The following is a 13,182-nucleotide window of genomic DNA, read 5'->3' as shown; positions in this document are numbered from 1 at the left end:
CCCTTTGTTCGGTGTCCGGGGAAGAGAAAGGAATCTATTCGGGAAGCACTTAGCAGCCCCTTTACCGATACCAAGAGGAAGCAGGAATTAGACCAATAGGGCACTGCTCTCCACCTGTCGTAACAACAACAAAAGTCCATACCGGAATTTCATTACCTTATTCCCCCTAAAACGGAGACATTGGTACAACAGGAGGCTCAAGAGACCTGGAGCATAATATACGCTACCATCGGAGAGACTTTAGCCATCTCTTAACCCGAATGAGGCAATCAAGAAAGTCGTGGGCCTCGTAGTACCCGCATACGACAGCTCTGTGGAGCTTTTTGGGTCGAAAACCTGTTCGACGTCAGAACCGATCTCAAAACCCTAATATCACCGTCTTCAGAGAAAGGACTTTCTCTATATCTATATCTATGCAACTAGTTCTTTCACTTGCTTCCAAATCCATCCATCTTACTTACTCAAAAGCTTTGAATATTCTGCTAGAAATCTTGCTTCTAGCTTTGGGCACCTCTGACATAAACAGAAATAGTGTATATACAAGGCTAGCCTTTTCTCTCAAGCGTCTTGGTATTGGATCCGCTCTTCTGTTAACATGAATATGAATTAGATTCTATTCGAATTCTTTATTCTTAAGAGAATCGCCCACCCGAACCATTCTTAAGACCACCAAGGTCTCTCAAATGAATTCTACTCTTTTTGCTTTCGAGCTACACCGGGGGCAAAATCTTTTCCCCACTAAGACGTGCATCTTTATGGCTATATTTTTCTGAAGACAGATATGACGGGAAGAAGTGGCATTTAGAAGTGTTGCTGACTTAACATTTAGGTTTTGGCATAACAAAGCTTGCACTGTCTTTTCACACTTAGGCACACAGCATACCATTGGTAATGATTCTACTACGGTGCCACAAATTCGCAAGCTGATCTTAAGTAATCGTTGTTGTTCATTGGATTTCGGAGGAACTACTTTGTTAGGATTGGGGAATTGTTGCGATTCTTCCTGAATAGACTGGATTCTCCCGTCGAGAGTCACTTTGAAAGTATTACCTAAACTCTTCTGATTGAATATGATAAAGCCTATAAAACATAGAGCTACTATCATTTCTTCATTATAAATTGAGATCTTCTTCAAACTTGATGCACAAATAGATAGAATAGCAGCAAATAGCATCTTTCTAGCCTGCATATTCGTGGAACTCAATCTCGTTTAGAAAGATTGATCTCTATCTTTCAGCAACTGAACGGGAAGTGGTTTAAGAATAAGAAAGGAATGATGAATCGGATGCGCTCGCCCAGTGAGAAAGGCCCTGACCCTGCCAACCAAGTATCAAAAAGAAAGAAGAGAAAGAAAGGAGAAGAGAACTTCGTATTTTGGTAACTCTCTAGGAGTCATCTTTAACCTTGAATGCTATTAATAGATTCTACAGTAATATTCCCTCGGACTCGGAAAGTAATAATGAAAATAGCTAACCCAATAGTAGATTCCGTAGCTGCCACCGTTGGAACCAATGAAGCAAATGATTGACCCATCATATCATCCGAAGAAACAGAAAATACCAAAAAGTTCGAATTCACGGCTAATAACATTGATTCAATTGGCATTGACATAATAGGAATATTTCATCTATTAAGGAGGATTCCCCGAATACCTGAAATAGAGATAATCATAGAAAATGTAAAATATTTGATAGGATCTATTTCGGGAATGTAGAATGGTTGAGAAATTCAAATGTGAAACAATACGTCAGCTCTTCTACTTGAAATATCCTTCAATTATGGATATGGAAGAAATCTTCTTTTTTATACTCATGTTTCCCCTCCCATCGCGCTCTGCCGATTGTTGTGCTCGTGTCAACCAAGCCCTCAAGTGCCATAAATTAGCCCTGGGGACATTGGGTTTGTTGGCATTATAGGCAGCTTTGCTGGCGAAGCGGTCAATAATCATTTCGACCATCTCACTTGGTGATGGAAGTTCACCCAAGTTATGGTGCCACAACCTTCGAACTAGGCGTGCCTTCTCCGATTTAATCAGGGGGCTAATCTGTTCGGCCAAGCGATCTTTTTGTTCTTTAATCGTGGCCAATTCAAGTTGATCCAAGGCTCTATGGAATATCGCATTATTACTGGCCTTTCCAAAAATGTATTTTATTGTTAGGAAATAAGGGAGACTGTGATTCTCTCCCTTTATGTGTTCTATATCAAAGTCAAAGAGGGTCTTGACATCTTTCTTAAGGGTTTCTTTCAACGCCTTACAATTTGTTCTCATTAGGAACCTCTGGTGTTGGATGTAGATTTGGAACTTTAGGATGGACTTCACCGCTTTTTTTTTATTTTAAAGGGAAAGAGGAAGCCCCAGACGTCAACTTCTTTGATGACAACTAAGAAGATATTTCCCAATAGCGGACCTCCGTTTGTCAAAATTATAGACCAGGTATTTATTCCTCTCCTTCAAGTTCTATTGCACCCTTCGGTCAAGTAAACCAAGCTCACAAAAAAAAGGAAATCTTTTACACCGATGTATCGTACTCTCTCGACCAGGTCATCATAAGAAAATATTGAAAAATCTTTCCAAAGTGAGAGAAGGAGGGAAGGTGCGCTACAACTAACATAACAGCCAGCTGAAAAATTCCACATATATAAAAGTTATACACTTTCAAAGTTGACCCTTGTAGAATCGAATAGCAAAATTTAGCCGAATCAAAGACTCTTTGCTTAACTTTGCTCTAAGTTATTCCTTTGACAATTTTCACCTCATAACATTGGACTTTACACACCTAGGAACAATGGTTCAATGTCTAGCCCAAAAATTCAGGGTGTTACATTATCTCCCCTTGGGATCATTCATCCCCGAATGATGGGTAGGAACTTGTTGAAGCTCTAAAAGTATGGAATAAAGAATGTAACCTCTCATTGAACATTTTTCCTTAACCAAATATACAATCAATCACAACATTTGAGCCTATCATTACTACACCCACTTCATGGATCTCCCCACTAAGACCAAAAAATTCAATTACTATCACATAGATTTTCGCTATATATCTCCATCCTAACTATTTCACATAACAAGAATTCATCTCCTTCTTTCCCCTTAACCTATAACCTTTGCTAAGGAAATTACTTTAAAATTTTAACATCAAGAACATCTACTCCCCTACCTAAGACATTACTACGCGACCATAACCACCATCATACTAACATACGGAGGGTCATTGAGGGACCCGAGCATAAGTATCATGAATGGGAGTAACACTATTTAATTATAACTTATACTGATTATACTAATCAAGGTGTGACATAAGGTGAAGATGCAATACAATAGACATGAAGTGCTTCATATATCAAATGCCTAGATCTTAGATAGAGAGTAGTTTGGATGTAAACATACACAACATGAGTTCTTAGGACTGGTACAGTGAGAAATATGAGAGCATATATCATGATCTGTATAACATAAAGGTGGAATTCATGAAGTCAACAATTGAGACAAGGATTGATACTTGAAGCTATTGCTTCTCATTTTCAGAGCTGAGATAGTCATGAGTTTGTGTTAACCTTATCACTTTAGGCTAGACCTGACATAACATGAATCTGTAACATATAGCAAGCATATTTTCTCATAACCAAGCATGATGTGAGATATTGATCTGTGGGGTCATGAGCATACACATCCACACTCCTTATCACATAATGGTCCATTCTCCACTACTTAACACACTAACATTATATCTCTAATCACATAACTTACAACTTAACCACATTTGTAAAACCATCTCAAAGGATCATATTGCCTACATATATTTCCTCAATTTAACTCTAAAGAACACCATACAACAACTCCCCAAACTTCTCCATACTACAAATTCGAGAACGTGATCTAGGTACACGTGACACTCATATACATCAAATCCTATCTAACAACATGCTACCTCAGGGTTCAACTTAGTCTTTTAGACTTACTCTCTTATCCTCTTAATGACTCAACCATAATTCATCATTTTACCCTAGTCCTCATACACATATATAACAATTATTTACTCTTTCTTCCATAAATTGCCAACCTAGGCCGTTTTACAACTCATATTAAGCCTACTAATTCATTCCTACAAAATATGCATCATTAATCTTAAGACACTATTACTACCACCATACTCCACATCTCAAATTTAAGTCTATAGGCTAGAATCCATCATGTACCGCCGATGAGGCATACCACATACTATACTAGGCCATCAAATTGGAAAATCAACCCAAATACCTTATTTTACTTAACTACTACCTACAATCATTTTCCCTCCATGACATTATTACTACACCTCAAAATCTACCACATACTTCTCACGTGAAGTACTAGTTTACAACTACTAAAGAAAAGACAATCAAGGGGGCAAAGTCACATAATAGGCACAGTCGATCTTAAACTTAGAACATAACCCATTACGATCTTATCAATATATACCACTTTAGCACATCATATTTACTTACCCATATATACATCCCCACTACCTTCAAGTTCCATATACATCGATGGGTCTCTACCCATAACTTATTGACTAATCTACCCCTTCCTATTCACAACCTACAAATAATTTCTATAACCACCATAACTATTCACTATGAGATGCTTCCTATTTTGAATAAATAACAATCATAGCCAATTACTTCCTTCACAGACCACCATACAATCTACAAATCTTTCTACAAGATAAGCCAATCAACATAAAAGAGAAAAACCACCCCCCAATCAAAAGTTATGCAACTAAAACTAGTTTTTTTATGCAAAAGTTGCCCTCACTCTCACTTCTAGATTTGTGACTCCATATCACCAACTTTTGGACCATCTCACTACCAATAGGTCATGGAACATTAAAATATACTACTACTACTCAGGTGAAAATATTGCTCCAACATTCTGCAACATCTTATTATCCTTAAGAATGACATCTGTAACAAGGATTCTAAAAGGGGTGAATACACTTCAGACCTCAAGCTAAAAAGCACGATTGCATTAAGATAGATGTGTACACTCAAATCAATACACTTTGAAGCACTAATGGACTCCTCCCAAGTCCTTGTGCTTGTCATAACTTTATGGATAACTCAATCAAAAGAGACTGCATCGTTTAAACTCTAAGCTTTGCATTTGAATCGCCTCGACAATTAGACATATCTCATAATATTAGAGTAAGGAAAGAATTTGCATAACCTTTGTATGGATGACGCTATAGCACAAACTAAAGTATGAAAGAATAAGAAACAACTCCTAAATGCTAGGTAGCCATCTGATTATAAGTGTGGTAAACAACACACCCATAAGCAAGAGTCTACTAGACATGGCTTCGTAGATACCTTGGGACCATGAACCATGCTCTGATACCAAGCTTGTCACGAACCAAATCGAGGCCCTGGCCGCGACAAGCATCTCGAACCTCAAAGGATGGAGAGAACCCTTAGCATATAATCATAAACATAACTCATGCGAAGTAAAATACGGAAGATAACTGAAAATATGGTAGTCCCAAAATCAAAGTTATAACAGTGTTCATTGGAAACTTATAATATGAAATGTGTCAACAAGATATGACAATACAACACTTCAACTACCGTTTACAAAACCTCTACTGAATATTAACTTTCTAGGCTGGGACAAATCCCCCGGCTGAACCATATACTGAAAGAATCAACATATAAATAAATGTCTTTTGAAAGATGGATGGCTCACCAATTTTATTAAATCCTAAGTGTGCTACTGATGTGATGGACCATGGGACTATACCGCATAACCTGAAATATAGGGGGTCAATACACAAAGGTACTAGTATGTAGAACAATCCAAAAATAAGTTATATTTTTATACAATATAGGTGAGAGCATTTTGTAAAAGCATGCCAGCATAAAACAATTGAAAAATATATGGGCAGAATTTAATGAGCTTCAAATCATCTTCTAGAAATCATGACTCAACTCATTATCTTACTTCTGAGCTAGGTGGTACACCCTACAAGTCTATAATACCACAGGTTATGAGATTTGCCCTTAACTCAGCGGCCAGGCCCCCATTCCAAATTTGACATAAGGATCGAAGTGTCAGTAAGGGAGGACACACAAGATCATAAAGCAGGGTGCGAAAATCCCTAATCAAATCAACATGTCATAGTAGCGCACAAGATCACAAATGAGGGCTCCTAACCATAGTCTCAAATTGGGATGACATGAATCAAGGTACACACGATCACAATGTAGTGTACCATTATCCCGTGACGATAAATCACGATTTTCAGCATTGAGTCTCTCAACTCGTATTTTCTTCGGGTAACCATCTAATTCTCTTTAAACCCAATTTTAGCCTCTTAAAAACATAATTCATGCTTAATAACTAATCTTTCTCATTTGGTTAAGGGAACATCACAATAGGGTATCGTCATACCCAGACTTGCAAGTCATTCATATCACATCAATTCCACAACCCTTTTTATTCAAAATATGTAAATGACCACCAAAGATTTATCAAATAACACGAGGGTTCTTATTATCACAATCACATGAAACTTATGACAAATCATTCTCTTTACAAGACGCTAACACATGGTGGCCATTTCATTTATTCAACACATGCATAATGGTTAAAGTGACATTTAAAACTCAAGAATTTGTCATCAATCATAAATCAACTCCAACATTAATCATACATAAATCCCATGATAAAAAGGGGGCTTTTAAGTCATGCTCTCAAAATAATTCACAATTCATGCCATGCAAAGACCTTAATTTCATCATGGAGAAGGGAATTTCACAAATCACTTTTCAAATTCAAATCACATATGCACGAGATTATAAATCAATCTTATGGAAAAACCCCACGACAAATACATACTTTTATCAAATTGGGTCCATGATATATGCTTTTAAAATAATTTTTCAAAACTCATTACATATATATACATATATAACTTTAAAGATTGTAAAAATCATAAAACCTATGCCCATGAGATTTAGGATAACTCCACGTACCTTAAGCTTCTTGATTTGTGAAGAAAGCTTGAATCTTTAGGGACTTGAATGATGAATTTGAGAAAGGAACTCTATTCTTGATGTTTTCTTGAAGATTCTTGAACTTGGAAATCTTGAATTCTTGAATCTTCTTGGGAAAATTTTTTGGATTTTGTTATTGGCGAGGAGGAGGGTTCATATAAGGGTTTGTTGATGAAAAGTGGGCAAAATAATGCCCTTTTGGTGTTTTAATCCGTCTCTTGGGTGCTTGGAGGAAAGGAGAAATGATTAAAATGCCCTTTGGGCTTGTATTTATGGATGTAAAAAAATATTACGGCGCGTCGCGGTGTTATCACAGCAGCTTGACAAAAATGATCATAACTTTTTGTTCGGATATCAGATTAAGGCAAAATTGGTATCATTGGAAAGTTAATTCAATTATCTACAATTTGGTGGTCATGAGCTGAAAAATTCCACATATATAAAAAGTTATACACGTTCAAATTTATTTTTTGTTGAATCGAATACCAAAATTTGACCGAATTAAATACTCTTAGGTCAACTTTGCTCTAAGTGATTCCTATGACAATTTTTACCTCATAAGTACTTCACACACTAGGATAAAAATTATGACACATGTATTCAAATATAAATCGTGAGATTGGAGTTTACACATGTAGGAACAATGGTTCAATATCTAGCCCAAAAATTTGGGATGCTACAGGGTTTGAGATGGACTCTTGCATGGAATACTATCAACGGAGGAACAATACAAAATATTAATAATGCTACTTTGAAAGAATTATACTAGTGTATAAAATTGACGTTTAGAAGGCAGTGTAAAAATGAAATAAGTGATAATACATTACACATTTTATAAAAAAAAAATATAAATTATGTAAAAAGGTATCAATATATAATAAAAAACCTAGACTGGCTGACGTGGCATGCTTCTTTAATCAAAATCTCTATTTATCTTTTTCTTCTCAATTTTTTGATTATTTTTCTTAGATTTCAATTGAAAATTTTGCATCAGATTAATGATATAGTCTATTTATTCCATTCCTCCTTATATCTATAATAAATTAAAAGTGTGAAGACCCTTAGAAAAGTGATTTGAACTTTTTGTTCTTCATTAAATGTCTCTGCAATAGACAAAGTCGTCTTTTTTACTTTTTTCCTCAATTTATTATTTAATTATTTTTATAATATTAAATCCTAAAATATATTGGATTAAGATGAAAATATATGGTAAACTTTTTACTATTAAATTAGGAGTTAGTAAAAACCTCAAACAAGTTACCTGGCATATCGGGGACTAATTTTTACAAAACCTTAATAACAACCGTAGAATGTTTTCTTGTTTCCTATCTATTGGCTACCTCCAACCATTGTCATACTAAGGATATATTTACAATCCTTTTGTGAGGTTTGTGTTTATTAAGTTATTAGTTTAATCGCATGAGTCTCATTTATGCGTCCTTGGTTGAAACTCAGATGCTGGCATGATCATAACTTAAATCAGCCACCATCTTCTTCGATCTTGTATATTATCTTGTCAAATTTTATTAGTTCTTCATTTACTTTCATTTATGGTTATTTTGTTCAAGTCGATGTTTTTTTTGCCTTTCATTGATAGTATAATTTTCTACAATCTTGTTCACTTATTTTTGTTAAATTCTGTTTGTTTTTCATATATTTTTGTTCATGATAATTTCATCTGACCATTTGAACTTTGTTGCATTAGCATTAAAGACTGTTAATTTGGACGTGTATATTTTACAATCAAGAATTCACTTTTACTGTCAATCAAGACATTGAATCTGTTAGTGTTAGATAGTAGGATACTTGATAGCAATCCTCCACGGTATAGCATATGACTCGCAGCACACGAGGCTCTTATCAAAAAACTATATAGGTACACTATGTATTCAATCATAAAGATAATATAGAGCTGAGTTGCCAGAATATTAACTTATTTGGTCTTAAATTTCTTTACTATTAGTATATTTCACCTTTAATGAGTGTGGGCTTTTAGATATCATGAACTTTGTATCTATTTTTGTTCTCACGGGGGATTAGATATTTGCTTTGAAGTCCTGTTAAATTTATATTTGCGTCAGGAAGTCTCACATTAGGATGAATACACGAGACTTCTAATTAAGAATGAAATAATATTTATCAATCAATCTAACTCTTATTTTCATAATGTCTAAAAAAAAAGCTGGATCATGAAGATATATTTATAAAAAAAAATTTAATAGACGATGAATTTATTAATTTTTTTGGATTACTTCACTCCTAATGTACTTGGTAACAATCCTTTAATTTTTTGTAATTGTTAATTTCTTATTAATTACATTATATTATTATACTCATAATATATATATATATATATATATATATATATATATATATATATATATATAATTATAATATTTAGGACTTTGAAATAATTAAAATTTTAATTTTAAAATTTTTTCTTATTTAAATTATATAGAAATTCTAAAATAAAAGAAATTTGTGTGTGGAAAGAAAATTTTATGTTGAACGAAAACTTTGTGCCTGCAAGGAAGCTTAATTTTAAGATTTTAAATTGAGTACGAGTTTAACTACACAGATTTGATACCAATCGAAAAATTGTATTGCTTTTTCATATGGAGAACATTAGCATGTAATTTTTCTTTTAAATTTCGTTGGGATCCTTAAGTAAGATTGAGGGTGAGGAACTTGCACCTCTTCAAGTGTTTTATTGGATTCTTATGTAAATATATATTGTATTGGAGTATATTAAATGTGTGAAAATCTTATAAAAATGAATTGAATTTTTTTGTCCTTCATTAAAATATTTCGCAATAGATAAAAATCATTTTTTACTATATTTTTAAATATTTAAAAATAGTTTTTAAATTATTTCTCAAATATTTAACACCAACTAAAATTATGTGTTGATTTTCTCCTTATTTGAGTTATTTGCAATTTTGGACTTTAAACCAACTAATATTGTATATTACTCTTCCCTTATTTAAGACTCTAATATATAAAGATATAAAATACACAAAATTTTAATTTTAGTTGGGAATTGTACCTAAGCATTCCTAATTATAATGGAGAAAAATAAAAATTGCAGCTTATTATTTAACTTTTTGTTTAAATCGTCTTTCGTTATTTAGGTTTAGGATTTAATAGCTTACAAGTTTAGGATTCAACATAACTTATAGATCATAAGTTTCAGATTACATTCATTTTTTTTCTCTTCTCCTTATCAACAATTGTTCATTTGCGGAATGTGGGCCATAGAGTTCTTTATCTAGATGAGCATTAGTCGTTTTTGATAGATGTGGGCACAACTTTCCTTTTATAGAATGGTTAAATTAGACTATGAGATTGCACAAAATAATGTCGCATGAATCCTCGACAAATATAAAGAAAGAAGCATGTGTTTGAGAGAATCTGAAATGTGTTGTGATCGATGAAGAATATATAAATGATTTATTTTTTTTGAATAAAAAGTGATTATCATCAGAAATGAAAATTAAATAATGAAAGTGATCAAAAGAATTAATAATTATAAATGATTTTTATTGCAAAACTTAATGATGTTTGTGATTAAAATATAATTATTTTGTTGTGGGTGGTTTGACTCTTTCACGAGACGAATGGAGTCACGTAGACGAGTATAGTAATTTTATCTTATTGATTACAATATTGGTATGATACATTAGTATATACAATGCAGCTCAAACAGATACTCTTCAAGAGAGTGACCGAAAAAACTAGATAATCTATGAACTGCTATATTTCAAGAGAAAAAAAATACGTATAATATTTACTTCGGAAGTAATAAATTTGGTTAATTTTTAAGATCGTCAGTCACTAACAAGCACATGTTTTTTTAATTGAATTTTCATAACAACGTAAGTATAATATCTTAAGTAGGATTCGAAGAGGGTGAAGTCTACCAAGTTTTACTTTGTGAAAATTGAAAAGGTCCGAGGAGCTAGAGCGGAGTGTATTTAACTAAAGTTATGACTTTATATTTCACTTATTTATAAGTTGCAAGAACTCGACAAAAATTAAAGACCTCAAATTAAATTTGAATGATCGAAACTAAAAATACCCCAAAATAAGTGAATTCTAGCAAATACTTATAGTCCAATAAACACGATTACCTAAAAATCAAGGCACATAATCAAAGTGTATGTTCGTCTTTATCTATCAAAAAATTCTAAATTGTAAGAATTATTAAAATTTAGAATCATCCATTGACAAATTCATTCATATTCATAATTAATCTTACTTGTTATTTAGTCGGAAATGAACGTAATATGAAAAAGGTAAAGACTCGATCAATAAATGATAAAGAGGTGAATTTTCTCGAGACAATTCAATATATTTAAGTGATGTTCGATATTCTTGGCGATCATACACATCATAGGGAGGTCCAAAATTCTACATTCTAAAATCACAAAAAAATCTAAGAAAGACAAAACAAAAGAGTACTATAAAATTATACTTACAATTTTGATAAAATAAAATAATTATTCATTTGTTTTGTGATTTACAGTTTATTTTTGATAAAATTTATTGTCAATGTCCACATATATATCTTAATTTTTTTTTAAAAGAATTGTGTCAAATTATTCATTTAAATGAATACACAAAATATAGGTACACTAGTCTAGTTATTACTAATATTTATTGCCTTATGTTTCCTTATTAAAGTATATTACTAATCAATATAATAAATATTTGTATTTAAAAGGTAGGCTTCATTATAAATAAACTAGTATATATGAACGCGCGATGAGCGAATAATATTAAAATATTATTTTTAATTATTTCATATTGGAGTGTATCATTTGAATATGTTAAATCATACTATCTTATAAAAAATTATAACTATCCTATTATTTCTCAATGAAATGCAAAAATAAAACAATTTTTTTCTCCTTCTTCCCCAACCCACCTAGCTCCCACCTCCACCTCCAATTTTTTTTTTTCTAAAAAAAAAATATACATCTCCCCTTCCCCATCTATCCTCGTGGTTATATAATTTTAATATTATTTATTATCACTTTAAATCACATCAATGTATGTTACTTAACTTGCACTAACCAAATAGTTAAAGACGAAAAAATATAATATAAGTTGTATTCTCAACATGATATCCTTGTATATTTTCACTATATAATACAACTAATATTCATACCCATGTGATGAAAAACATTTTGAAAACTTATAATATGACTTATAATTCATATTACTTTAATAAATATTCTATTATCATCTTATTTCATAATTCAATGTACTTAATAAGAAATTTTCATGAATTCAATGAATAAATAAAATATGTATCAGAATATCTTATAAGTTTCTTAAATAATTTAATTTTCTTCTACTTATTTAATAATATCTATATTATTTTTATTTAACTTATTGCTCAAAATTATATCAGAATTTTTATCGGTGAAAGTTATTTTATTTTTAATTTTCTTAAAATTAAGTAAGCCCCACGACTTTGAACATTCACCTTTAATTTTTTATGTACAATTACATTAATTATTTTCAAAAATTAATTCAAAATATTTATATCCTTATATTACCTGCATTTTATTTTCATTATTTATATTTTTATTTTTGACTCATTTTCTGAAAATTACTTCTTTATCAAAATCTCAATATGATTTTTAAGTACATGCACACAAATTAAAATAACCTGCAATCCATTCAAATACAAATTCAAACATTAACCAAAATTATATTATTTTTATTGATTTAATTAATCTAGACATTGAAAAAACTTAAAGACAAAAAATAACTTAATCCAACATATAGAATTTAGCAATTATGTTCGTTAATAAAGGGAAAAGTTTCATCATCTCACAAAATAAACTTACTTTTTTCCTATTAAATTTTTTCTGCATCTAAAAGTAAAACCTATATAATTGTCTATAATATCTTTTCTATAAATAATAATATATTTAATATTTGCATCACTTGAAATCAAAATCAATTTGTGAGGCATAAAAACTTTGTCCATCGTATAGAAACTTCATGCCATCTCTCCATATTTTTAATCCTGTCAAGATAAAATAAAAATAAAAGAAAAATAACATAAAAATATAATATAATATAATAACGTTTATACTATTATTGGTGCATAAGAATCACATCAAAATAAAGTTA

General features: G+C 31.7%; 1 protein-coding gene across 1 annotated transcript; it reads right to left on the bottom strand.

The window, feature by feature from the left end:
* Nucleotides 1-561: 561 nt before the first annotated feature.
* On the bottom strand, nucleotides 562-2,101 carry LOC107866315 (ATP synthase protein MI25-like). The gene has a single exon (XM_047408217.1). The coding sequence runs from the start codon at nucleotides 1,187-1,189 to the stop codon at nucleotides 680-682; it is 510 nt and encodes a 169-aa protein (XP_047264173.1). The 5' UTR covers nucleotides 1,190-2,101; the 3' UTR covers nucleotides 562-679.
* Nucleotides 2,102-13,182: the final 11,081 nt, after the last annotated feature.

Source organism: Capsicum annuum, chromosome 3 (genome assembly GCF_002878395.1).
Source record: "Capsicum annuum cultivar UCD-10X-F1 chromosome 3, UCD10Xv1.1, whole genome shotgun sequence".
NCBI lineage: Eukaryota > Viridiplantae > Streptophyta > Magnoliopsida > Solanales > Solanaceae > Capsicum > Capsicum annuum.
The sequence above is the reverse complement of the archived record's forward strand: the minus strand, read 5'-3'. Positions and strand labels throughout refer to the sequence as shown.